The sequence below is a fragment of the Rhipicephalus microplus genome, chromosome 2 (assembly GCF_043290135.1).
Source record: "Rhipicephalus microplus isolate Deutch F79 chromosome 2, USDA_Rmic, whole genome shotgun sequence".
Classification (NCBI taxonomy): domain Eukaryota; kingdom Metazoa; phylum Arthropoda; class Arachnida; order Ixodida; family Ixodidae; genus Rhipicephalus; species Rhipicephalus microplus.
The window spans coordinates 269,460,240-269,488,223 of record NC_134701.1 but is presented as its reverse complement, the minus strand read 5'-3'; the positions used below and the strand labels follow the sequence as shown (position 1 = coordinate 269,488,223).

General features: G+C 48.7%; 2 protein-coding genes across 2 annotated transcripts; one reads left to right on the top strand and one right to left on the bottom strand.

Moving 5' to 3' along the window:
- The first annotated feature begins 9 nt into the window (after positions 1–9).
- LOC119169233 (solute carrier family 23 member 2) lies at positions 10–27,222 on the top strand. Its single transcript, XM_075884764.1, has 11 exons — positions 10–129; positions 1,054–1,101; positions 1,180–1,245; positions 7,677–7,817; positions 8,469–8,626; positions 9,574–9,703; positions 18,786–18,967; positions 19,750–19,864; positions 24,807–25,080; positions 26,105–26,200; positions 26,528–27,222. The coding sequence occupies exons 1-11, from the start codon at positions 127–129 to the stop codon at positions 26,734–26,736; spliced, it is 1,422 nt and encodes a 473-aa protein (XP_075740879.1). The 5' UTR covers positions 10–126; the 3' UTR covers positions 26,737–27,222.
- LOC142777099 (uncharacterized) lies at positions 2,005–6,413 on the bottom strand. Its single transcript, XM_075881394.1, has 2 exons — positions 3,224–6,413; positions 2,005–3,188 (listed from the first exon to the last, which is right to left on the bottom strand). The coding sequence occupies exon 1, from the start codon at positions 5,664–5,666 to the stop codon at positions 3,225–3,227; it is 2,442 nt and encodes an 813-aa protein (XP_075737509.1). The 5' UTR covers positions 5,667–6,413; the 3' UTR covers positions 2,005–3,188; position 3,224.
- Positions 27,223–27,984: the final 762 nt, after the last annotated feature.

Genomic DNA, 27,984 nt, shown 5'->3' with positions numbered 1-27,984 from the left:
TGAAGGACGAAGATCAACGCCAAGCAGGTCCGCGCAGGCACGCGCTGTTGAAGAAGAAGAACAGGTGCACGCTCAAACGTTCACGTTCTCCGCTGCGTCCGCATCGATTCAGCACGAAACCGCAAAATGGTGAGGATCCCTTACAATACAACAGTGGAAGCAAATATCTTGGTTTACGTATTAGCTAAGTAGTCCTCTAGAATGTTAGACTGTGTGGCGCGACTATGGAACCATTCGATATACCTTTAGTGAGCAGCGAAAGGTGCGAAGTTCCACAACTGGGCAACAGAAAGTGTTCCGGCAACTGTGCCCTAATTTTCAGAGGTTCACCCTGGTCAACCCACGCTGATGTGTTTTACGTAGAATCGCTGTAACAAAAAGCATGAAAATATATATGCCGTTTCTACATGAACAGTTATATCGTGATGGGGCATGGAAGCGAATTTCTTGATCGTGATTGACCTTATTGCGCACGTTGCTCAGAGGGGTCCATCACATTTTAGAAATGTGATTGCGATCGTGCTGAATAATGATTAGCCATCCATCGTGTGTCACCAGTACCGGTGCTAATGCTCTTACCCGCGTATTCACAAACGCTCCTCGACTCGGCTTTCACCCTTCACGTTACAGAGTAGAGTTCCTGTATATGCTACCTAGAAACTCTATGACAGAGTTGAGCACTGAGCCGCTGCTCGGCTGAAAATGACACTGCGCTGCTCAAGAATAGCAGGAAATTATCACTGATATGCAGTGACCTGACTTGCCTAGAGATGGCACTCTCATCGGCTTTCTCGATTGAAGGTGGTGCGTTCAGTGAAGGGGCGTTCTAGAATACGACGGTTATAGGTGCGAATAATACAAAGTTTAATAACTGGGCAACAGGAAATGTTCACGTAGCTGCCCACTGAGGATAATGCAAAACAGCGCATTTGTCAGTCGCCTACTGCTCGAGCGAAGCGCACAATAATGCCTTACACTATTCGGTGTTCTATTTCTTTCAAGCAAGCTGAGTAAATGCTGTCTAATTAAAGAACTAAACGTTTCTCTTGTCAGGACGTCTCAGACTACAAGGCGGGAACGCCCCCTCGAGGCCTTCAAGACGTAAGTTCTCAAGTTCCTGTTCTCGAACGTGATAAACGTTTCAGGTTGATTACTTTGAACCGCGCGCTCCGTATGCAGGTATCGATGCTCCAGTCGCAGGAAAATGGCATGCCCTCATCGTCGAGAAATCGCTTCCGCGTTCTGGTGAGTGGCGACTGTGGCGGCATCTGTGCCTCACCCCACAAAACGTGTAATGGTTGGACCTTCCGCCCCCTACCGCCGGGCTTTGTAAGTGTGCTGATGCATCGGCACGGGCGGACTATTCGAATCGCCAAAATGCGCGCACCGTGCGCCGGACGAACCCATTCACAGATATTATCGAATTCGTCAGAATGGTTAAATTTGAAGAAAAATTATCAATACTTGATGGTGTAAGCTATTCGGAAACACCATATGGTGTCTTAGACAGATAAATTACCTCGCATGCGACAGCAAGTATGCGAGATAGAACGCAGCAGAAGCTGTGAGCCTATAATTATATGTTAGCTATAATAAACATAGGCAACATAAAGTGAACATAAATATGGCGAACGGAAGTAAAATGTTTGCGAGTTTAAAGTTTGTCAGGGAGAAAAAAAAGTTCAATTTTTCATTATTTTGCTTGGTTATAGCACGAAACCCATAGACATAATGGGCTATGTCCATTATGTCTATGGACATAGACACCATAGACTGTTGCGATAGGAGCCTCCGAAATCCCGCCGCTGACCTCCACTGTTGAGAAACGGCGGACCGATCCCGCCGAAGCCACCACTGTTGCGAAAGACGGCGACGCCAACACGGCCCCGGAGGCGCCACTGCTTTCAACTCCGCCGGGAAGGTCACCAGCCGTTTGGTAGCGTATGTTTATCAGCTCGCGACTGCTTCTGCGCAGAGCTGATAAGACGAGCGGACGAGACGACGGTGAGTTAAACAAGGTTTATGTACAGCATATTTACAGAGGCGTTACAATTTCGGCACTGGGGCCGACAGAGACTCGAAGAGCCGAGCTCTTCTCTCTAACACATAGTTCAGCCTTTCGCCTAAGACCGCTGACTCACACACATGTCGGCCCTCCGACACGGGGACTCCTCTCCTAGGACCTCCGATCGCGACGCGCCGCAGGGCTTCTTTTATTTACACCGGGTCCACCCAAAATGTCCAATCAGAAGCGCCGCTGGTCGTCCGGGCAGATTCCGCCAATGGGGCCGCCGCGCCATGCGTCAGACCACCTGACACGAGGACGCCGGCTCGCTGTCACGTGCGCAACTGACTCACTGCACGTGGGCCAGAGGAGCGCCGCGCGTGTTCACGCCGTCGAGGTGATCGCGCCAGGCAGACTGCGGGCTGGCCTTGACCCAGATTGCCTTTTTCAGAGGCACGGTCGTTTGACGAGGACTCGCTGGCATAACAGCACCCCCGCCGCCAGACAATGCACCGGAAAGACGAGCTGCTTCCACGGGGCTCGGATGTCAGGTGCGCTCGTTCGCCAGATCCCTCCAGGTTCGCCTCCAGGGCCATGGGGAGACTACAGCTCCAGACTGTTCCGGGAACACATCCCATTTTTGACGACGGATCCCAGCTCCACTGGCTTGTCGCCACAACTTGCTGACCAGCTTCACTCGTCTCTTCTGACCATCTTCGGTTTCAGCACTTGTCGATGGTTCTGCAACTTGCCAAGAACGGATCGACAACAGACAACACACGACACAAGCAAGTGCCCTCGGTCACCCGACAGAACACCAGACAAAGTATAGTACAACATATACCTATCTACGTGTCTATCGGAATTTTGTTCCCTCTACATCAAGAGGCACATGTGGGACAAAAGACCCTTAAAATGACAACTCAATTTTTTTCCCCACGTACAACAACGTAACGGATTAGAATACCACATAAAGTTGGCCCCTTGAGATCACTCTGAAAGAGAGCGCTCAGCCCAGGTCGTGATGAGGTCAAAATTTTGCCCCGAATCGCCAGCAAGAAACCGAAAGGTTGAGAAGGTACTAACTAAACGCACTGCTCAATGCACCTGCATTAACGTTTACCTTTCCTTTTTTTTTTCTTTAGCGAACGTCAAAGTTGCGCTGTGGAGCAACATGCTCCACCTCAGTAACCGGCCACTTTTAGGCACATGCTCCACCTCAGTAACCGGCCACTTTTAGGCGACGATACCTATGCGGCACCAAGAGCGGCTCACACTTTCGACGTTGCACATGGGAACAACGATACGGCTTGCTACGGATTGACTCCTCACCGCTTGGCTCGATATCGTGTTCGATCCCCCTCGTGTTTCCGGGGCGGTCCGAAAACACGTCTCCAAACTCGGAACCAATCTTTCTCCGGTCCTCTTTCTCAGGTCCTCCTTCACTTAAGCTAGGCTCTAGGTTCAACTGTTCCCAGATTACTTCCGATTTCCTTTCGATTATCTCACTAGAACTAAATATTTCTGCTTCCTCTTCCTCTGAAGCATTCAACTGCTGATTTACGACTGCTTTCAAGTTGTAAATTTTGTCCGGCCGCCTTCCTAATTTCACTTCATAATTTGAATCGCAAGGCTTCGATAATACTGTGGCGGGCCCTTCCCAATCCACCTCAAGCTTGTTCCTTTTGGGTGGCTGCAGCCGCATTACCTGATTATCAACTTCAAAAGCGCGCTTCTTCCCCGATTTCTCGTAGTGCTCCTTCGACAGCACTTTTGCCGCGTTTTTCTGGCTTTCCACGAGCGCTTCAATTTGGCTTTCCACTAGCGCTTCAATCGAGAGATCCTCACTCTGCCCTCGAATGAGCGTCTCTCGATCAACTCTCGGCAGCTCGCTCCAACTTTCCGCTACAGGCGAGAGCGTTGCAACCCTCTCGCTCTGACTCAATGGCGCCACGTCGTCTCCCCCAGCGCATACCGCGCCGGCCGCTCCCGCGACGGGCCGCTCGCGTGACTGCTCACATGACTCATGCGGAAAATTTCCTTTCTGGGGTTCCGTCGACCCGCCGACAAGGTCACTTGAGAGTTCACCGCATGGAACCAAGTCAAGCTTCCGCGAAAGCTTTCGCGCTTGCGATCGCGTGGGAGCCATGCACGCTAAGTTGGGGAAGAACGATTTGCCCTGCTCTTTGAGAAGCTGCTCCGAGTTGTTGGAGAAAAGATAAGAAAAACGACCATTCAGCGCGGCAGACACAGCCGCTTCGGTGCAAAGCTTACCGAACGGGCCTTCAATGACAACGGTGGCGATTGGTAAGCGAACACTCTGCTCCTCGGCGACTTGCCTGATCCACGCGCATTCTCCTGTGAAGTCATCCGGAGACACCAATGAAGGATGGACAACGTCCATGGTTGCCGCTGAGTCTCTAAGTGCTCGGCACGTTTTCTCATTCACCCTAATTTCTTGGAGATACGGCTCCAACAACCGAATGTTTTTTTCTGATTCTCGGATCGTTGCGAAAGCAAACTTTTCCTGACAGTTTCTCGCGATGTGCCCTTCCTTTTTGCAGTTGTAGCAGATTAGCGGCTTCCGTTTGTTTTCCGGTTCTAATGCCTGTGTGGTAGAAACCTCACTCGATTTCTTCGCTTCTGTTTGCCCTTCCCCTACACTGTCCTTCGTAAGAGACGGGTCCTTTTTGAAATTACGGTGCGGAACGGGTTTCCGTTGATCAGGTTTCCTTGAAAAGCCCTCTTTTCTTTCATCCTTTTCAACGCGCACTGCCCTGCTATGCAACTTTCGGCGAGTATAATACTCCTCAGCTAACTCTGCTGCCTTGTTTAGCTGTACTTCACCAAGTCTGTCCTGCAGCCAAAGCCTGACATTATCCTCGATGCAGCGGTAGAATTGCTCCAATGCAACGCATTCCACCACTTTATCGCGGTCGTCATAAACACCTTCGCCCTTGAGCCATTCAATTAAATCGGCTTTAAGACGAAACGCGAAGTCAACGTGTGACTCATTCCCCTTTTCAGCATACCGGAACCTTTGCCTGAAAGCCTCGGGTGACAACTTATAACGTCTCAAGAGCATTTCCTTAACCTCGTCATAGCTCTCAAACGCTTCCCTCGACAAGCAAGTTATCGCGTCGGACACTTCGCCGGGAAGAAGAGCTAGCAGGTTCCGCGCCCAAAGAGACTGCTCCAAAGCATTTCGCTCACAGACGTGTTCAAACTTGACGAGATACTTCGCCATGTCCTCGCCTACTACGAACGGTGGCAGTTGGTCCCGAATTCTGAAACCGCTGACCTGAATCGTCGGAGAAGCTACGCTAGGCGCCTGCGAACACTGTAGGATTGCCAATTCTAGTCGTTTCAACTCTAGGCGCTCTTGTCTCTCGGCCTCCTCGCGCTCGCGAGCTTCTCGCCTTTCTTCACGTTCGCGAGCTTCGCGCCTTTCAGCCTCCTCACGTTCGCGAGCTTCTACTTCTCGCCTTTCAGCCTCCTCACGGCGTGCTTTGATATCCACCCAGGCCTCATCGACTTCCTCAGCCGACACTCCCTCATCCTTCATGATCTCAAGGATCGCTTGCTTTCGTTTCGCACGGCCCAAAGTAATGCCGAGTTCCTCACAAATTTCGATGAGTTCCTTCACTTTAAGGTTTTCCATCGTTCACACTAGCCTCTTGCTGTTTCCCCTGTTAAGAATCTACTTGCCGTACCCACTATAAGCCTACTAGCAAGACGCGCAAGCAATTTTTCACACTCCCGTGTTTACCCCCTCCGCATTAACTTTGGTTTCAAAGCGCTTCGACTTGGCTTGAAACGATCAAAGCTCACTTCAATGCTTCACACAGCCCTTCTCTAAACTACTACAACCTGAGCTAGAGTAGTCTGGTGAACTGAGGGGAAAACATCAGGCACTCACCGCATCGATGTCGCTGACGCCGGCCGATCCCACAGCTGCCAACCACTGTTGCGATAGGAGCCTCCGAAATCCCGCCGCTGACCTCCACTGTTGAGAAACGGCGGACCGATCCCGCCGAAGCCACCACTGTTGCGAAAGACGGCGACGCCAACACGGCCCCGGAGGCGCCACTGCTTTCAACTCCGCCGGGAAGGTCACCAGCCGTTTGGTAGCGTATGTTTATCAGCTCGCGACTGCTTCTGCGCAGAGCTGATAAGACGAGCGGACGAGACGACGGTGAGTTAAACAAGGTTTATGTACAGCATATTTACAGAGGCGTTACAATTTCGGCACTGGGGCCGACAGAGACTCGAAGAGCCGAGCTCTTCTCTCTAACACATAGTTCAGCCTTTCGCCTAAGACCGCTGACTCACACACATGTCGGCCCTCCGACACGGGGACTCCTCTCCTAGGACCTCCGATCGCGACGCGCCGCAGGGCTTCTTTTATTTACACCAGGTCCACCCAAAATGTCCAATCAGAAGCGCCGCTGGTCGTCCGGGCAGATTCCGCCAATGGGGCCGCCGCGCCATGCGTCAGACCACCTGACACGAGGACGCCGGTTCGCTGTCACGTGCGCAACTGACTCACTGCACGTGGGCCAGAGGAGCGCCGCGCGTGTTCACGCCGTCGAGGTGATCGCGCCAGGCAGACTGCGGGCTGGCCTTGACCCAGATTGCCTTTTTCAGAGGCACGGTCGTTTGACGAGGACTCGCTGGCATAACAAGACATAATGGGCTAATAGACATAATGTCGGCTATGTTGGCCAAAAGCTTAAATACACTTGCTTATTTTTTTGCCCTCGACGACTTTCTATATCCTTTGCACTGATAACTGAGCGCTAAAATCGTCGATACAATCCTGTAAATATTCCGGTGTTAATACTGCCTATACCCAAAAGCCATATACTCCAAAACACGTACCATCCAAGTTGACCAGTCAAAATTTGACGCAGTCAACGTTTCCCTTTCTCACATTTAGAGACATCCTGCAGTTAATCGAGAAGGCCCAGTACTTCATGTCATTGCTCTGTGCCCTACTATTACTGCCTTCAGTTTGCCTGAGTGTTAAAGGGTTTCGAAACTACTTTGATTTTGAAGACGAGAAAATTGTGAATATCGTAACATCGCTATCCTTCTTACAGACGCTTTTTTCCTCCTCGTCACTTATTTATTCATACAGCGCGCGGACAAAGTCAGCAATGAGCATTGAGCTTATAAAGATTTCGTGTCCTTCGGCTACCCGCAGTTACCTATGCTTGCGGGGTCGAAAACGTAAAACAATTAAATGTTATCACTTGATCGCACGCAATATATCCAAGCGTGGCAAGGAATAACGGGCGCTTGACTGCATGTCAAATCGGGGTAGGGGATAATTCACAACTGATATCCCACTTGTACATACTGAATCGAGAGCTTTTTTTTTTTCCTTATTATGTCACGTGAACAAACTGTTAGCGTCACAAATTTCGCTGAAATGACGGGAAACGGCGGGAGAGAATGACACTCTCGTTCTTTGTCCTCGCACAGGTTATTTAGGGGCCCTTTAAGATGAGATTAGGTTTAAGTTTGGGAACCTTTCAAGTTCATTTGCGTTGAAGGACCAAGCGTAAAATTTATTTCTCTATCTATAACAGATGTCTTTTGACGAGCCACGCACTACTGTTTCGGTCATCGATATTTTTATTCGGGCGCACGTCACATCTCTCCACAGGGCAAGCTTCGACCGAAGCTTCCGGCGATGCTTCACTTCGACAGGGAGCAGCCGCACAAGAGGAAACGAAAGAAGCTGGCCGCCTTTTACGACGTCCACGAGCAGCCAATTATTACGCTGTCCTTGCTTTTGAGCCTACAGGTGAGGCTGGTTGAAGTTTTTAAGTGTTTTTTCATCACATGAGTGTAAAGTTTTCATCACAATTCTGTCTTTTCAATCAAAAGCCGATTTAATACTGTGTACAAATGCATTCAATACGAAATTCAACATGGTCCTCGAGGTCAAAGTGGCCCCGGCAATATGCGCTGGTGCTGACGTAAGAAACTCTGAAGTAAACTCTCCTTCGATTGACACTATTCAGCAAACTGTTATGCCGGTCGTCGCCATTTAGGCTTCGGAATTCATTTCACCACGAGAATCATGTTGCAGCTCATATTCAACGCAGCACTTGGTAAGAAGAGCGTTTATTAGGCAATTAAGTCGATTATGTGTTGGCAGCACAGCTGTGAATACGACCCAGACGATAACAGGAGGCAGACACAAACGAGTGTCGAACATAAGCAAATTAACTAGCTCAAAGTATTATTTAAACACATTATAACTGTCTAGCTGCTTGCGATCAACTGTAGTCGAGCGCACGGTGGCTGATAATTTTCACGTTGCTGAGCAATACGGCCTTTACCACTCATCTACACCTCTGCTTCATTGTATTAGCTCAGCTTCTGAACAGAGACCCTTGCCCAGCCACATTTTCGGATCTTAAATATTGAGATCGGTCCCTCTTTCTGTCAGCATTACATGACTGTACAAGGCTTGGCGGTGCTCCAGCCTAAGGCACTGTCCAAGTTTCTGTGCACGGAAGAGGACAATCCGGCCATCGGCCTGCTAGTGGGCTCCACCTCCTTCATCGCGGGTATCGGCACGCTTGTCCAGACCACCGCTGGAGTCAGGTGGGTGAATACGTGAAAACTACCGGTTTGCTGCTTCTAATCCTCAATTTGTGAGCGTGTTCCCACCTCCTGCAAGGTTCTTTTTGCATCATGGTGCCCGCTATTGTGTGCCCAGCTGCGCGCAATCTTAGAGATTATATGGTTCTGTGGACGTAGTTCACTCAGTCGCCACCTCTCTGTTTTCCCTCGGTGGCGTCAGTGGCGTCGCCACGGAAGTAAAGTTACGTGTGGTTAGCAGTAGCAAGGCTATTCCTCTTTGAGGCTTGGCGCTACTGGTAGGCTGGTCGTCTCTCATGGAATGTCCGTGGGCACGAGCCCGCATCTCTTTCTCGCGGATTATATGGTGGTGAGTCGAACGCCAAGTATTACACGTATTCGTCCACGTATTTGTAACACTACGCTACAGTGTGAGCGGCGTGCGTTAATTTTATGAGCGACTATTCGTACCTCAAAAATTATGAATTCGATAACAAAAATGTCAACTTCTGCCATGGAAGATATGTATGCCGCAACGGTTGTCGCCCTTGTAGATAAGCAAGTAGAACCGGCGTACCAATAAATCTAGAATAAAAGGGGGAAAATAATAAGGCACCCAAACAATACTTAGTGGTCATTATGAAGAAACTGTAGAAGCGAATAGCACAAGAAAGGCGCAGGAAAAGCGGAACAAATGTAACGCTACTGCACATGAACCGAACGAATCTTCAGGTAACATAAGCAACATGAAAATAGAGTTAGTTAGATAAACAAGACAATTCATAAGTAATGAGGCTCAGACGACTACTTCATCAGGTGCTGGAATTCAAGAGAGCTATACTGGGGATGAGTATAGAAAATAACATTATAGCGCCCGTTCGCGCCATAGCAGTTCGCACTGAGCGATAGTGTAAATAAAATCGCTCGGATTTGAGACCGGGAAAGACACCGCGGACGGATTGTCTTTGCAGGCTTCCCGTAATCCAAAGCGGTGCCCTTACCATGGCATCACCGGCTGTCGCTGAGCTGAAGTACGACAGCGTCCCGTGTCCGGATAACAGCACATTCGATGACGAGATCTGGACCTCAAGGATTCTCGAAGTATGCCTCTGCTTTTTCTTTTAGAAGGCTTACCTAAGTCGATAATTCCACCATGCTCAGTTAAAAAAAAAAAAGCCATGGAAGTCTCATTCAGTCGGTCAAGAGGAGGTGGTTATACAGAGAAAGCTGTTATGAGATCCCGACAACCGATTTTACAGGCGTTTTGTTCCCCGCCACCGGAGTCCGCAATCGCTATCACGCGAAAACAGGAATAAAAAAATACAAAAAATCTGCGTCGCATTCTACAGAGCCACGCCGGTGTTTGACGGACACTCGTTTGAAAAAAGACCCTATACACAGCAGTCGCCATGCCGGACAAGGAATCGCGTTAATATTTGTATTATAGCGTGGTAGACGAGTGAAAAAATTCCGCCATATCCACGAAGTGAATGATGATGAGTGGGCGAAGCTCCGGAGGTAAACCTGGTAAACCATGAATCCTCTGTACATTTTGTCCACTCGATTTTATTACATCGCTCCCCCTAGCGTACGTCGCCGCACTAAATCGAACGATTGCCTTCAACCAATGACACGCGCCATATGTGACATCATTCCTATTTTATAAGATCTCGCGTCTTTCATCAACTACAAGTACTGCTTTCTAGTTTATAACATCTTGCTTCTTTTCATCATCAGCTACAAGTACCACCATCTAGTAAACACTACAAGAACTAAACGAGAGGTGACTACTGTTGCGCCTTTGTGTAGCGTGGTGCGGACTCGGGCCATCCGAGTCCCCGGAGAGGACGAGTAGAGAAGCCGGAGAAGGAGAAAAAAATGTTTATATACAGTATTTACATGGTAGCGTGGTACAACATGAAAAGAGAATCACACACGAGCGCCTCTGCGCTAGCGTTTTTATACATCGTCCGCCTTCCCAAGATCCCTTGCAAAGATAATTTATGCGCAGGATACTCCAATGAGATCGTCGTCTTCCTCTCCGGCCCCGAAGAGGGAAAGCCAAACACCGCCTCCCTCTGAACCTAGGAAAGGGGGCAAGGCATGCCCAGTTCGCTGTTTGGTGAGGGAGACCCCACGCGCCAGCGTGGCACCACAGTGAGATGACGTGGAATCCCATGCGCAAAGTCGCTCCCTGATGCAGCCAGGCTGACTCAAGCAAGGCAGAATACCCCGTACAGCTGCTGGGTCGACGCTGCTTCGGAGTGTTGCTCTCGGCGGCTGACAAAAGCTTGGCCAACGACTTTTGTGTCAAGAGGAGCCGGCGACGTGGTTTTTCCCGATTGTCCGCGTCCGTCGCCGTCCCGGTGCAGGGTTGACTCATCAACAGCTGCCAGGTGCCAGCAGGCCGCGAAGACCACGTGGAACTTGGGCGAGGCACAACAGCACCCCCGCCGCCAGATGATACATCGGGAGGTCGAGTTGTTCCATGCAGCTCGGCCGGGTCGATGTCGGCGACGTTCCGGCAAGGCTCTTGCTTTCTCGAAGGGCCTGGTCAAACTGGAATGCTCCAAGAGCTGGCCTCTGCGCCCCGCTTCGGTGAAAAGTGGGTGACCAGCTCCAAGAAACGACCTTTGTCAGCCACACACAATGCGACAAGCACCGCGTGCACGCCACTCTCATCGCCAGGCCTCAGATTTTACAAAGCAAACATCTTATCTTAATAACTTAAGCTCAAGGAAACAATGTGCATACCAATCGGGACAAGTGTCCAGTAACTCTTTCATACGTAATTCCATTTGGAATCGAGATAACATTATAATCAAGCTAAACAAGCAAACTGTAGAGCTCGGGACAACGAGGGAGCCAGTAAAAAATTTCTCTATGCCCTCACTGTAACACATTGAAAACAAAAAAAAAAGTACACATAAACTAGGTAAAGGTAAACAAAAAAAATCAAACAAACCTTCCGCGTCTTTTGACGAGTCAAAACGCTCGACTTAGGGCGTCTGCATTTGTATGAAGGCCACCTCTCTTGTAGCGCACCTCGAAATTGTGCTGCTGCAGTGCTATGCTCCATCTGAGCAAACGACCATTCTTAGGTGACATTTGGTGTAACCAGGTTAGTGGAGAGTGATCAGTTTCTATAATAAACTTAGAGCCAGCAACATAGCAGCCTAGTTTTTGTACGGCCCAAACAATGCAAGCACATTCTTTTTCCGAAGTGCTATAAGCCTCTTCCCTGCTGCTCAATTTGCGACTCAAATACAAAACCGGCCGCTCCTCTCCACTCTGGTCCGTCTGACATAGCACTGCTCCTAAACCGCGTTCGCTTGCATCACACTGAATAGTGAAAGGTTTTGCAAAATCCGGTGCCCTCAAGACGGGTTTCTCACTCAATGCGTGCTTCAGCTTCTGAAAAGCGTCTTCCTTTTTAGAGTCCCATTGAATGTTCACAGGTTCGGTCTTGCGTAAACTATCTGTCAAAGGGCTGGCAATCTCGGAGTAATTCGGGACGTAATGCTGATAGTAACCTGTGAGGCCGAGGAATGCTCTCATCTCGGTCTTAGTGCTGGGACGACGATAACCGACCACCGCGGCTACCTTGAGTTCGGACGGTCGACGACGCCCATTTCCTACAATGTGCCCTAAATAGCTTACTTCAGCACAGCCCAAATGACATTTCTCTCTCTTTACCGTAAGACCTGCATTTTTGATCCGTTCCAAAGCCATCCGAAGGTGTTCAACATGGTCTTCCCATTTGTCCGAAAATATCGCCACATCGTCTAGGTAAGGCAGCGCAAATTTCTCGAGCCCGTGGAGAACCTTATCCATCAGGCGGCTGAAACAATACGGCGCGTTCTTGAGCCCAAAGCTCATCATCAAAGGACGAAAAGTGCCCAGGGGTGAGATAAAAGCAGCGTATCGACTCGCGCGCTCTGTCAAAGGGACCTGCCAATACCCCCTAACAAGGTCTAGCGTAGAAATGTATTTCGCCTTAGACACTGTCTCTACCCTCTCTTCAATGTTAGGAATAGGGTAAGTCTGGTCGATTGTTACAGAGTTCAGGCGGCGATAGTCCACGCATGGCCTTGGATCACGGCCCGGAATCTCAACCAAAATCAAAGGCGAGGTGAAATCACTGTCTGCTTCGATGATAACACCTAGGTCGATCATGCGGCGAATTTCGGCCTCTAGTATCTCTCTCTGTCTAGGTGACACCCGATACGGCTTACAGCTGATCGGCTTGTTAACCGTCAGCTCAATGTCGTGCTTAATCACATCCGTTTTGCCTGGCTTCTCGGAGAAAACGGTAGCGAATTCCTGTACTAAAAGCTCTAAATCTTCCTCTTGAGCCTTACTTAGGGTGTTCCCTGTGTCTACCCTATCTGACAATGTGCTGCTGACCGTGCCATCGGAAAGACAAAGGATTTCCGCGCCCTCGTCCTCAGGAACATTGAGTGCAAGGTTTACTACTGCTTTTCGTCGCATGTAGGGTTTCATTAGGTTACTGTGATACACTTTGGGGCATTTCCGGCCCCACTTTACCTCGTAGTTGGTGTCTGAAAGCACTGACATCACTGTCGCTGGTCCCTCCCATTGTACGTCCAGCTTGTTTTTTCTTGAAGGGCACAACAGCATCACCTCATCGCCCACTTTAAAGACTCGCTTTCGAGCTGACTTATCGTAACGGGCCTTGGAAAGCGCCTGTGCTGCGCGCATGTTGCTCTCCACCACTTCGCGTGTAGTCCCCAGTCGCCCCAATAAATCCAGTACATAGGAAACCACATTAGGGTCCTCCCCATATCCAGTCCATGACTCTCGTATCAAGTGCAGCGGACCTCTCAAGTTCCTGCCGTAGACAAGTTCAGCCGGACTAAAACCCGTACTCTCGTGTGGGGCCGACCTCAGAGAAAACATCGCAGCTGGTATACACCCCTCCCAGTCACTTTTATGCTCAAAGCACAAAGCTCGCAAAACGCGTTTCATGACCGAGTGCATGCGTTCCACAGGGTTCGACTGTGGATGGTGAATAGAGCTATGCGCGATTTTTATCCCGCAGCGTTCTAGGAATGTAGTCGTAAGGCAGCTTGTGAACACACTTCCGTTGTCACACTGTATCTCCGAGGGAAAACCCACCCGAGAAAAAATAGACAACAATGCGTCCACCACGCATACTGAACTCAACTCTTTCAGTGCGATTGCCTCCGGGAACTTGGTGGCAACGCACAGCGCGGTCAGGACGTACCGATATCCTGATTTAGATGGAGGCAGAGGCCCCACGATGTCAATCACGAGCCGACGGAAGGGTTCTGTGATTATTGGCACTAGTTTCATTGGTGCCTTCCATTTGTCTGTTGATTTTCCTATCCGCTGACAAGTGTCGCATTCACGGACAAACATCTCTACATCCTTCCAGCACCCGGGCCAGTAGAACTCCTGAGCCAGCTTAGCTTTCGTTTTCTTTATACCTAAGTGGCCCGCCCAGGCGTTGCTGTGGGCCAGGTCGAGAATGTTCCGCCGGTATTTTAGTGGAACTACCACTTGGTTGTAGACCCGCCCTTTAGCGTTCTCATACCTGCGATGCAACACCTCGTTTTGGGTGTAGAACGAAACGTTCTTTCTAGAGTTACCTTCCTTATGTATGGCATCTAGCAGCATAGAGAGTGCGAGATCCGCCTTTTGATCGACCACTAGCGTTGCACGGTCGGTTCTGGCTAGCTGACACCAACTGGTGGACGCGGGTGTTAACACCGAGCCTGTCACCAAGTCCTCGTTTTCGGGCGTTAGAGATATTTCCTCGCTGTTGCCGACCATAGCCCCAGTTTCCGTCTCGACAACTCGCATGGCAGACTCATTTTCCGTCGCAACTACCTCAGGTTTTCCTACACTGCCCTCGGACGTCTGTTCCCCAGAGGGTGCGCTGCTCAGCTGTTGCGTCAGCTCGCGCGCCTTCGAACGGGTAAGGGCCATGCAAGCTATTTCGGTGGCAAATGATTCTCCACGTGTTTTTAACATTTCCTCAGACTTATTTGAAAATAGGTAAGGGAAGTGCTCCGGAAGGTTGGCTGAAATTGCTGCTTCCGTACACAATTGGCCGAAAGGGCCCTCGATTACAACCCTCGCTATCGGTAGGCAGACGCTTTGCTTTTCTGCCACTTGCCGAATCCAGGCACACTCTCCTATATAGTCTTCGGAAGATACGCAACTTGGATGCGCTACATCCATTGTGGCCGCCGAGTCCCTCAATACCCTACACATTCGGCCGTTCACTGAGAGTGTCCTCATGTAAGGCTTCAACAGCTTTAAGCTATCCTCTGACTCCTGAATTGTGGCAAATGCCATGTGCCTCTTACAGCTCCTGGCCATGTGGCCCTTTTCTCCGCAGCTGTAGCAAACAACTGGCTTCCGCGCTTCTAACGCATGCGCTATGTCACCCGGCGCCTTTGAACCTGATGAAGGTGCCGCCTTAGTCCCCTCACTGTCCTTTCCCTGCTGACTGTCTAATAACTTGGAATTCTCGGGTTTCCAGTTATTTCTTGCAAACCTCTTGCGTCCCTGGTTTCCCGACCAGCTTTCTACCTTTTCATTTTTTTCCGAAGTTCGTGGTGTACTGCGGAGACTACGACGTGAGCAGTAATCTTCGGCGAGTTCTGCTGCCCTGTTCATGTCTACGTCTTTCATCCTATCCTGCACCCAAAGCCTTACCTCCTCGGGAATTCCCCGGTAAAACTGCTCAAGTACCATCAACTCAATGACCTTGTCATGGTTGCCATAGACTTGCGCGCTTTTGAGCCATTCTTCAAAGTTGGCTCTAATTTGGTAGGCATAGTCTGAATGAGATTCGTTGCCCCTCTTAGAGTGCCTGAACCGCAGGCGGAAAGCCTCTGTCGATAGGCGACATTTTCGTAGCAATGCAGCCTTTACCCTGTCATACACCTCGGAGTCCTCTTTATTCATTCTTGCGATCACATCGGACACTTCGCCTGGTAGTACGCATATCAGTTTTTGTGGCCAAGTCTCCCTACTAAACCCTGCATTTTCGCATGCTCGCTCAAAATGCACGAGGTATAATGCAATGTCGTCACCCGCCTTGAAGGTGTGGATTAGATCCTTTATCTTTGATTCTCCACCCCCTGAATTTCGATTTCCCACGGACATACGAAGCTCCAGTTCTTTCAGACGGATTTCATGTTCTTTATCCTCGCGATCCCTCCTTATTTCCTCCTCTCTCTGTTCACGGGCTAAGCGCTCACGCTCCTCTTTCTTTGCCAAAATGGTTTCTCTGGCCTCAATGGCCTCTTCTAAACTCACTTCCTCTTTTCCCAAGTGCTCCAAAATTTGTTGTTTTCTTTTAACCGAGCCGACCGAAATATTCAGCTCCTGACAAATTTCGAGGAGTTCTTGGACCTTAAACTTCTCCATCTTAGATATGCACACCGTTTCTCTTCTAAGGTAATTTTGCCCACGAGCCACCCAATTCTTGGTCTGCGAATCAAAATTTACCACAATCACCCTACCACGTTACCGACCATCTGCGCTAACGAGTCTGGCGAAAAGAAGAGCAAACACGCGGCACTCACCACTTCGATGCAGCCGACGCAGGCGAATCCCATAAGCTGCCAGCCACTGTTGCGCCTTTGTGTAGCGTGGTGCGGACTCGGGCCATCCGAGTCCCCGGAGAGGACGAGTAGAGAAGCCGGAGAAGGAGAAAAAAATGTTTATATACAGTATTTACATGGTAGCGTGGTACAACATGAAAAGAGAATCACACACGAGCGCCTCTGCGCTAGCGTTTTTATACATCGTCCGCCTTCCCAAGATCCCTTGCAAAGATAATTTATGCGCAGGATACTCCAATGAGATCGTCGTCTTCCTCTCCGGCCCCGAAGAGGGAAAGCCAAACACCGCCTCCCTCTGAACCTAGGAAAGGGGGCAAGGCATGCCCAGTTCGCTGTTTGGTGAGGGAGACCCCACGCGCCAGCGTGGCACCACAGTGAGATGACGTGGAATCCCATGCGCAAAGTCGCTCCCTGATGCAGCCAGGCTGACTCAAGCAAGGCAGAATACCCCGTACAGCTGCTGGGTCGACGCTGCTTCGGAGTGTTGCTCTCGGCGGCTGACAAAAGCTTGGCCAACGACTTTTGTGTCAAGAGGAGCCGGCGACGTGGTTTTTCCCGATTGTCCGCGTCCGTCGCCGTCCCGGTGCAGGGTTGACTCATCAACAGCTGCCAGGTGCCAGCAGGCCGCGAAGACCACGTGGAACTTGGGCGAGGCACAACACTACATACAGGAGACGGTACCGCCATCTAGTGAACTCTGCAAGAACTAAACTAGAGGTGGCTACATACAGGGGACGGTACCGCCATCTAGTGAACACTGCAAGAACTAAACTAGAGGTGGCTACATACAGGCTACAGGGGACGCACAGCCCACGCCCTAAGGAGCTTCGCCCCTAAAAAAAAAAACTAGGCTTCCCGCAATGCCAGTTGCCTAACGGTTGGGTCATTGAATGGTTCCAACCTATGTGCGTAGTAAGAACCACTTTCCTGGTTTTTTAAGCAGAGATAACAACCCGACATCTTGATTTCTATTCACACGTACATGTGCGAAACACTGGTAAGAGCGGACACATATGCAATCTTCAGGTTTCTGACGCTGTCCGTAGGTCTTCTCGGGTCATTTTTTAGTGCTCAAGGTACGCATGTTTTTTGGGACACCTAAGGGACCTGGTGTTGCATTCAAATGCTTGTATAAAAAGACGAATGGCATGCTTTTGTGAGAAGCACGTCTGTCACAGAACGAGCGCTAAACAAGAGCACGCCGCCAATTCCTTGCGACAACGGGCGGCAGAAACGCCGCGAGGTAAAAAGAGAAAAAAAAAGAAAGCAAACATCCAGGGCTCCCGGGCGCGCGCTCTCCCCGCAGAAGCACGGCTTCGCAGACGATCCTCCTCACCCCACATCGGCGGCCCAGCAAGACCGCGATTTTTCGAGAACGAACGGGGCGGGGTCAGACCGAGCTGAGTCATCCGACGCGGAGGGCAGACGAACCGTCTCGTGCCTCTCCCCAGCCTTCGCTGCGTATCGCGCCGACGAAATGACCAGAAATTTCTGGAAGGTGGCGCGGAAGGTATTTAATCGAGCGGCCGAGACGACAGAGAGGAGAAGACGGAACGTTAGCGCCGGAGCGCGTAGGAATTCCGCCGTGTAGTCGGCGAAGGTTCTGCCCGTAGTGACAGAACAGGAGGAGACGGAAGTGAGCGCCAGAGTGCGTAGAGAGTCCGCCGTGTAGTCGGCGAAGTTTTTGGTCCGTAGGGACGGCTCGAGCTACAGGCAAGGGCGTGGGTTTACCGCTATTGAGCGAGGACGCGTGGCAACAGCTGCGTGTGTGAAGCCGACGTGTTCGGGCGAAGAAGTTGAAGTTTGAAGAGTGGCCAATTGAAGACGGGAGGTTTCCTGGAAGAGAAACTTCAGAGAGCTGCGGAACGACAACAACGCTGGACTTTGAGTGAGTGACTCTCGGAAGAGTATCATTCAGACTTTTGTTCCAAGGACTTTGGACTGAATAGGTTTTCTATCTCTTTAGTCCTTAAGTGTCTTGGTTGTTCAATGCATGTGACTGCATCGTAGTGCGTATTGTTGTCTGTGTCCGTTGTTTCAAGTGTGGTTGATTGTACTGTGTAGTACATTGTCTGTTTGGTGACGTATTGTATGTAACTATTGTGGAGTGTGCATACGTGTGTATTGTTTTTGATCTGCCGTTAATGAGAATATAATTTTGTTTGTTTATCATCTCTCGGCTCTGTCTTGTTCTTTGGGCCACAGCCGGCGTCCGCTGGCGCACCAATAAGGACCACTTCTAAATTGTCCACGCTTTCGTGGTGCGGTTCGGGGGGCCGATACTTCGGCTCTTGGAATTAGCCCGGCGATCGCCTCCCTAATAAACGGGACAGGTGTGACAACGTCATCACAAGATTTTTATGCTTCCGTCCATTGTGGAGCTAGTCTTAACCTATACTCGAGTGACGTGGGAAGGAGAGGGGGGCGTATGCAATGACACTTGGCCCCCTCAGTGGAGAACCTTGTGTACGGCTTTGAGGTACATCACTTTTTTTTTGTCTGGAGGTGGCACCTTAGTAAACTATTAACGCTTGCAACGACTGGGGGCGTGGCGATCGAAGATGCAGGCCAGCACAGCCGTGGGTGCTTTGACGGAGCTGTTCATGGGTGGGCTGGGCTTCGTGGGCCTCTTCCATCGCTGGATCACGCCGCTCACCATGACGCCTGCCATCGCGCTCATCGGACTCTCAAACATCTCGGCAGCGACCGAGCCCGCTAGCACGAGCTGGACCATAGCCGCCATGTGAGTCATAGCCCACACGTGCGCACTAACTTTTGCACTCTTAATCAGAATTTTATGCGCAGTGAAACTGCGGTGACGACCAGCAAAAAAAAAAAAAGAACCCATGGGGAGTATGCAATGATGCCCCTTGTGGCCGTCATATTGTTGTATACGAAAAGTGCTGTGAAAGGCGCGCTTTCTTATCTTGATCTGCTTACTCCCAGCACAGCGAAGCTGCCAATTGTACAACAAAATGGCACATAATGATGTCACGTAAATACTGCCCATATAAACATATGTACATATTGTCACGTCATCGTGCCGTTGACGTGGGCAGCAGTCAGCATATTCCAGACTAAGCATTTTGTTTTTGGTGAACTTGGGCCTGTAAAATGAAAATACAACGAGGAAGTGGTTCAAAATTCAAACAGATAGCGACGCGAACAGTCATCAGTCGTCAAGCAATATGATCACTGATCGAGCGTGGCGTCTTGAAAACGGTCATCGAACCTTCGAGCACACTATCGCTTGTGTTCTCGTAAGCTCTCGAATAAAGTTGACCATTCGCGTTCTGAGAGTATCATTAGTAGAATAATTTCAAATAATCGGGAAACTTTTCAAGCATTGCAACGTACTCTGTGCGAAGCGTTGTTAACAGTTCTTGTGAGTGAAACCTAAATACACCTAATTCAACTTCGACAACATCAGTCGACTAATTCGTACGACATCGATCTCAATGCCTTAATTTGATATGATGATACGAATGATATATTACGCTGGTAATCACGTGACCTCTTTTGCAGCACCGCGGCGCTCATTACGCTGTTGTCGCACTACCTGACACCGTGTCGACCATCTTCGGACATGGCGGTCGTGAAGCGGGTCAACGACAGCATAACGTTCTTCTCTATACTTCCGGTAAGGCCCGACGGTCTTTCAACAGCATGAGCAGCTACTATACTTCTGGTATTGGCTGTAAGCTGACGATGCAAGTGCGTGCTCTTGTTTAAAGCATGGAATGTACATAGATTGCCGTGTTTAGCTGTTAAGAAGCATGCATGACCTATGTGGACGTAGAAAATTACTACGGCCTTGGTTATATTATCACTTAGCAGTAGCACACACCTTGTCGTTTTTCTCCTCAGCTGACGACGCTTTGAAGGAGTGCATATTGATTATCAGTGTTTACTGTGCGCTTAATAATGTCATATCAGCGCGGCATTCGTGCACGATATGCTGAGCCCACGTAAATGTTAACAATTTCAGCTACCACAATGACTAAATCCTGATAATCATGTCAATCGTCGGGATGGAGATGTGCCTAGGAGTCAACGTGGTGGGTCCGCGTCAAACGTTGCCATAGCTTCCATCGCTGCCGAAAACCACCAATAGTTGTTGTACAAGCTTTCATATTTCAACGGACATTAATGACTAAACTACCTCTACAAAAAAGACTAGGATTGGGCTTGTTGGTAAAACATTATGAATGCAGATCAGTGCAACGGACAAAAGGGAACACAGGAGAAGACAAGGACGCTGAGAGCTCTGTGTCCTCTCTTCTGTCTCCTCTCATCGATTGCACTGATTTGCACGAAAAACTCCGCGAAGATGCGTTTAAAGACGATAATCTTTCTTGGGGACCTTCGACGCAAAAAATTTTGGTCTGTTGGTCTATCTGTCTGTGCATTTGTCTGTTTGTCCACCCTTAACGGTATCGGGTACTCTGAACGGCACCAGCTGATACCCCAAACAGCTGACCCCTTCCGCAACACCCACCAATGTTGCTCAAGATTCGCCTTTCATACTTGTGCGATTGTCAATAAAAATAAATTATTGCGCATATCTTAGGCACCATAACCATAGGTATATATTCTGTATGTGCGCATTTTACTAGAAATGGTATACTTAAGTAATTCTAAGTACCGTAGCGATTACCACGCTGCACTGGCAATGCAACCCTTGCACGAAAAGGAGAGTGTTTCCAACGCCTTGCTAATACGATACGGTGGTGGCACCTACCCGTCGCCTTGAATTCTCCACCTTATCACCTCTGAGGCAGGGGCGCACGCTCGCCCTTCTCAGAGCCACGCGCGTCGTTTTCCAAGAAAACTGCCAGATAGCGCTCATGTATCACTTGTGACGTGACTTGATGCGCTCGTTCACCACCGCTGTACGCTTGAGGCACTAACGCAGCAAGTCCAGAATACTATTCACTGATTTTCTTGCACAGAACATCAAATGAATGTTTTGCTCACTCTCTTCACACGCAAAACAATCGTCTTTCGCCGACATTTGCAGATTAACATGCAGATACAGGGCCAATATTTTTTTCCTGTTTTACCTATTCTAATGATGAGGAGATCGATCAGCTATGCTGTTTCTTTTTCTTTTTTAACTAGTATTAGCAACCTAGAAGGAAAGAGTAGAAAACGATAAAAATATAATAATAATTGTAGAGCTTTTACGTCCCAAAACCACAATATGAAGGACGCCGTAGCGGAATACTCCAGAAGTTTCGACTAAACCTAAGTACACTGGCCTATTGCATTTTCGCCACCTTCAAAAATGCAGACGATGCTGCCAGGATTCGATCCAGTGCCTTCAGGTCAGCAGTCCTAGCATTGTACCACTCGACCATTGCGGTGGGTAACAGAATTTCGACAATACTATAGTACCGCAAGACTAACGGCCTCGATTGCATGCAGTTTCATGGGTAGATGTATGCGGAGGTCCTAGCTAAGTTACGCCGCTGTCTTTTCGTTCTCGGTTTTTGTTATATTGCAAAAAGAAAGCAAGGTACGGTTTCAATAACGTATCTCGGTCTTCGCAGATCTTCGTCACCGTAACCATCGTGTGGCTGGTGTGCCACATTTTGACGGTGCACAACCTTTTCCCCCAAGATCACGCAGGCCGCACAGACCAGATAGCCAGCATCATAAGAAATACGACGTGGTTCCGGGTGCCGTATCCATGTGAGTGAAGGGAGGCTGAACTGTGCAGACAATGCACGAGACACGCCTCGTGATTGTTCGTGTGGAAGCTTGATGAAAGCCGATACGACGCTTGGTGGAGAATACATTGAGATCAAACCACCGACTTGCAAAACTTCATGTACGCGTCATCGTGAAGTTGAGTTCTGCACAGCCAACATGCCATGGATCTTTAGTGCTAACCTTAGCTCAAGAAGCTGGGAAGTGGTGTTGCTGCGTTATACATGGAGTGATACTTTGGGCTTGTGCATGCTACGCTCGAATTAAGCATTCTATTATGAAAATACTAGAATTAATCACATCTAGTTGATTCTACCACTAAACTATCGACCTGAGACTGCCGAAAGAGCGAAGAAACTTGAAATCAATACAACAGGCGTTGGAACAGAAAAAGATAAGTACTATGATGAAAAAAAAAAGTTCAAATTAAAGCTATCGTTTTCTTTGTTAGACACAATATTAGTGAGAACAATAATAAGTACTATGACAAGAGGCACGAACTGAACTGCATTGTTTTATTGGCAGCCCGTATAGCATCTATTGCATCATTGATAGCATCAACCAATAAATAAAACATGACGCGTGGTTATTTTCGAATAGTCCGACAGTGTGAACAAACAGTCCGACAAGAAGGTACTATGCTTTCAGCAAATGCGAACTAATGGGCGCACATCCACACACGAGGTGTTTCATTCGCTTCTCAGGCATTTTCTGACAAGTATTATTCGAGGCTTAAACAAAACTTCCCACAACGTTTTTTTTTTTTTTCATCGAACTATACTTTGCGCACTCACTGCCAATGCTGTATTGTGCTTTTTGAGGACTACAGGCCTATACGTGACCACCTTTAACTTTTGTGTAGTGCCACCGCTGCATAGGCACCAGCCGATTGACTGACAATCCTCCTTTTTTTGTTTTTTCTCCCTCTCTTTTTCTTCTCTTGCCTCTCTCTTTCATCTCTATGCCCCCTTCCTATTCCCCCAGCGTAGGGTAGCAAACCGAGCATGTGCCTGGTTAACCTCCCTGCCTTCCTTTTTGTTGTTTATTCCTCCCTCCTCACTGCCAATGCTTGCTGCAGTCCAATGGGGCACGCCTACGGCCCACTGGGAACCCATGGTGGCCATGGGTTTCGTGAGCCTCATCAGTATGATGGAGACGGTGTGCGACTACTACGCGTACGCCGTGGTCGCCGGCCTGCCTCCGCCTCCGCCACGCGCCCTCAATCGCGGAATCTTCATGGAGGGCGTGGGGTGCCTGTTGGCCGGCTGCTTCGGCTCCGGCATGTTGTGCGGTTCGCAGGACTTGAACCTCGGCCTGATCGCCCTCACCAGGGTACTGAATTTCCCCACGCGTCTTGTGCTGCCTCCTTCGAGACCAAGTGTTGTCCAATGCATCCAGGCTGCATACATTTAGGCATGCCCACGGTTCGCCATTAAATGGGGAGACATGGCATACATGAACAGTGTTGTGCGGATTCAACGTATCAGACGAGTGAGTCAAATATTACGGGGAAAAATAAAAACGTTGAGGACGCTTTACCTTCACGAGTTAAACGTGATTATCGTGGAACCGGGTTGCGTTAGCATCGCCTTCTCAATCGATGGCCTGGCTTCGTTGCACAGTGAACAATGCGTCGCAAGAAAAAGAACGAGACTGCGGCTTATAGTGGCCGTTTCGAACTATCCAAGGTGTCCTCTACGCTATCCTATATAATCCTTCGTTTCGTGGCTTGGCAATGCGTCTGTAAGGCGACACATCACCTGCGCAGGTGCACGCTTTGTTGGTGCTTCTGCTGATAATGATGGTTAAAGGAGTCCTGCCACCAAAATTTTGATCATGACCTATATGTTGTCTGCGTTAATCCTTGTGCATTCTCAGATAAGCAGGCGAATTTTTAGCGAATTTGGTGGAGCACCTAACTTACAAATAAATATTTCTATGAACACGCAAGTAGCTTGAAAGTCGGGCGACACTGGCCCACTTGCCGGCTGTGACGTAACAAACAGTTAGTTGGGCGAGCGTCTGCGTTGAAACGAACGGTATTACATGATCAGCTGCACGTGATATCGAGTTGTTTTAGCTCTCTTTCCCTTGATACTGAAACTTAACGGTGTACTGTGGTCGATGCGTTTGTAAAAGACAACGGCTACTCTCCTTGCCACGTATGACGTCACACGCGTTATGGCGAAATGGCGGTTACCGTTGGTGGGCAGGGCTTGCAGACGGCTCTTTCCAGAGCCTCTTTGGCACTGAAAACAACCAATTTTGACATGTCTGTAAAGGGGTTATATACCCTCTACTTCTGGTTTTCACTGAAAACCACAAATGTTTGGTTGACCATGTCATGTCCACTTCAATTACGGCAGTACGCTATGTAATTGGTGGGCCTCTAAAGCAGCCACATCTTGCGCAATTCACCAGGCTGTTCTACGGGTCTGATACGCATTACTACATGTGTTGAGGAAACAGCTAGCACTACATGGCATTTGCACAGTATTTTTTTCTTCAGCCCCACCGCGGTGGTCTAGTGGCTAAGGTACCTGGCTGATAACCCGCAGGTCGTGGGATGGAATCCCGGCTGCGGCGGCTGCATTTTCGATGGAGGCGAAACTGCTGTAGGCCCGTGGGCTCAGATTTGGGTGGTCCCAGGTGGTCGAAATTTCCGGAGCCCTCCACTGCGGCGTCTCTCATAATCATATGGTGGTTTTGGGATGTTAAACCCCGCATATCAATCAAATCAATCGGATAACGCCAACTTTCTTGCTCCCAACCAATAACGCTGGCACTGGAGTCTGTGCGAAACGCTATTGGTAAACTAGAAAACGGCTGGGCCCTCATGCCGAACGCTGCTTCGCCACGCGGGTGCGCAGTGTGCCAGCCTGCGCGTGGTCCAGGTGGCCGCCGTGATCATGATCGTGTTCGGGCTGATCACCAAGGAGAGCATGTTCATGCTCAGCATACCGACTCCCATCGTCGGCGGGATGCTGCTCGTGCTCCTCTCGACCCTGACGGGCGTGGGCCTGGCGCACCTGCGTTACGTCGACTTGACCTCCTCGCGGAACGTGTTCATCGTGGGCGTCTCCCTCGCCATGGGCCTCGTCATACCCATGCACGTTGGACCCGCAAGCGACTTCGTCATAACCCGTAAGTCATCTTTTCGCCGTGCTTTTTGCAAATGGCCCGCGATAAGAGATAGCCAGCGCTTGAGCTTCGCAAGAGTACGGTACGTGCCACTGTACTATAGGTTACCAGCTGTGGCATTGCTCAAGTGACCTCAAAGGGCTGCATTCGTGGCAAGAGATACCACATATCTATGTCGACAATATGCAAAAGAAACATTTTCAGTCATTTTGCAGAACTACATGTGGTTAAAATGAATACAGACTCCCCCTCTCGGCCCCCACTGGCGCCTTCTACGTCATTTCTTGGTGCACTATTCATTTTTCAATCTGTGAAGGTGTTCAAGAACGGGGCTATGTACTCACAGAACAACTTGTAGCTCTAAGACCGCTTTTTTGTTACTTTGCATGGTGCTGCAGTTACGTTTCATTACAACTTTCGTATAGCTAATAAATGGAAGTAGTAAGTGTCATGGTAGTAAACTTAATAACTGTGTAGTGGCAACCTGTGAGAGGTTGTGAATGGTGCGATAAGCGTTTATTATCCAAAGTTTAGTAGATATCATCATTTCAAAACTGTCGAAAACAAATACAAATACCGTACATGTGAATGACACTTTAGTCATCTTTCTGTAATGAAAATAACACCGAACAAACAAAAAGCAGGTGCATCCAATGTTTGACATTTTCTTTCTGGAGCAAGTATCTTTTTAGTGCATTTTAATATCCCTTCGTTCCTTTATTAGACGCTATATTTCGTTCGAGCGTCCTTTATACAAGTAGCAGTCATCGCAAAGAAGTTTCATTTGTCGTCGTAGTAGAGATGCAGCTCTTCAGCAGGAGCATTGCGGTGCAAACGCGCGTACCTTTGCGGAGAGAAAACTCGCACTGGTAGGCGGCGCAGGCATATGAAGCTATATCAATAGTCATTTGGTTACATATTACTTCTTTACTCACTTCCATTTGTCACACACAAATAAACTTCTTGTTATCTTGATTTATCGCATGAACGTTTATGATACTTGGAAGGGAATTATATTTTTGTACAGGTGTCAGAGTGATCGACAGGGTGATCTACGCGTTCTTCTCAACGGGCTCGGTAATTGGAGGCTTCGTTGGCTGCTTACTGGATCACACTATTCCAGGTAAGAGCTGTTTTAGCTTTCGTAAGGACAACAAAAAAGGAGTGCCACTAATTATAACCTGCTGCTAGTTGTCATGATGATAGCACAGCCATGTACGCTACAGCACGAAATGAGGTGGAAAAAAGAGGGTGAGAAGGCGGGGTCGAGAGTTAAGTGATGTGAAAGGAGGAAAGGGGCGAATATAGAAACTGATAAAGAAAGAAGAAAACTTGATTTGCGTTCGCCGGGTGGTGACGCTTGCTTTCCATCTCCGATGTTTCAGCAGGCTTTAATATTTGTAAAATCTTCTTGGGTGTAATTAATGAATATATGTGTGTACGTGTACAGGTACTGAGGAGGAGAGGGGCATCTTGAAGATGCGCGAGTGCTTCGACGAGGCCGGCGCGCGCGCCATGGTAGCGCGCGATCCTCTTCGCCACTGGCAATACTACAGCGTACCGTGCTTCGAGAAGCTGCTGAAGAAGTTTCCAGTCCTGCGCAAACTTCCCATCATGCCCGAACGAGAGCCGCATGTCTCTTACGTCGAGGACGAGTGAAGCCATACGTGTGGACTCGTCAAGCGAAAAAAAGATTATACAGTGCAATGATTTGATGTACATAACCTCGTGCGTGATATTGTTTGCACACACTTCAGCATGGCTTAAATCCTGGCTTTCGCCGACAGCTGGTACTGAATTTCCAGCTTATCCAGCATTTTATGTCATTTTAAAACAATAGTACCCGTGGTCCTGTTTACGTTCAAAATAATGCGCTCAGTTAAATTGCGTTGGTTAATTTTCTTTTTCTTTGAATTTCTTGCTTATAGAAATAGGATCTCTTTATATACTCAAAATACTGAACTCAGTGTTTTATATTAGTGCAACGAGTAACTTGTTAACTTGTTCCAGATATATAAACGTTCTTGAAATACTGCCATACTCGCAAATAAATCGTGTACTGTTAAAGTCTACCGGAATGTATCTCCAGTGTTAAACGGCACGATTTATCTGCATTGCAGGTTTTGTTTGTTTACAATTACAGCTGTCCGGAATGTTTGCGATTTCCGCCACCTAATAAACGTATTTTGTTTTTCGCCTGTGTTTACGGGTTTGGTTTTTACTCTCACAGCACTCTGTCTGGTTTTTTAGCACTTGTACTGGTACTTTAGCACTTGTACAAATTTGACAGAAAGCCGAAAAGTGAAACGTTGACAGGTAATATCGTCGTATAAACTCACAAAAGCTTTGAAATGGGTTTATGTTTTTGTGTACCTTCTTATTGCTGTAGATTTTGAGACAAACAAGCTAACCCGAGAAAAAAGAGTTCGAAGCTCATGGATACTGAAAGTAGAGCACGTTTTTTTTGTTTAGTGTGCGCCTTCTTGGCGTACGTAACGACGTGGTGGCCGAAAAGAAGAATCCATGTGGTGAGATTTCGCTATGGTATATCAGTAAGCAATAAGATGGGGGTCCTATGCACGTGGTACGCGGACCTCTTGCTAATAGCCCTTCTTACAGATACATTCTTGCTGTGTACGTTTGTAAGATACATGGAAGAGGCCGATATCGAGCAGCTTTTTTTCACGAGGAAGCACAGGCGGCCCCCACCTGGTAAAACGTAACTACGGGACAAAAGCTATTTCAGACATCGGTGTCCAGATTTCTGTCATTCTGGTAATAAGCATTGGTATTTCTCTCGAAAGATGACGTCCAATTCTCAGCAAAAGTGAACCATAATCATATATTGGAAATGTGAAAAGCTGTCTTTCTTTTGGCGACGATAGCTGTAGTTTCGTTCAACTTGTG

Coding starts and splice junctions, on each gene's coding strand:
- LOC119169233 (XM_075884764.1), top strand. Junction 1,246..7,676: donor GAAATCGCTTCCGCGTTCTG/GTGAGTGGCGAC, acceptor ATCTCTCCACAG/GGCAAGCTTCGACCGAAGCT. Junction 19,865..24,806: donor CGTTCTTCTCTATACTTCCG/GTAAGGCCCGAC, acceptor GCGGGTGCGCAG/TGTGCCAGCCTGCGCGTGGT.
- LOC142777099 (XM_075881394.1), bottom strand. CDS start 5,666: ATGGAAAACCTTAAAGTGAAGGAACTCATCGAAATTTGTGAGGAACTC.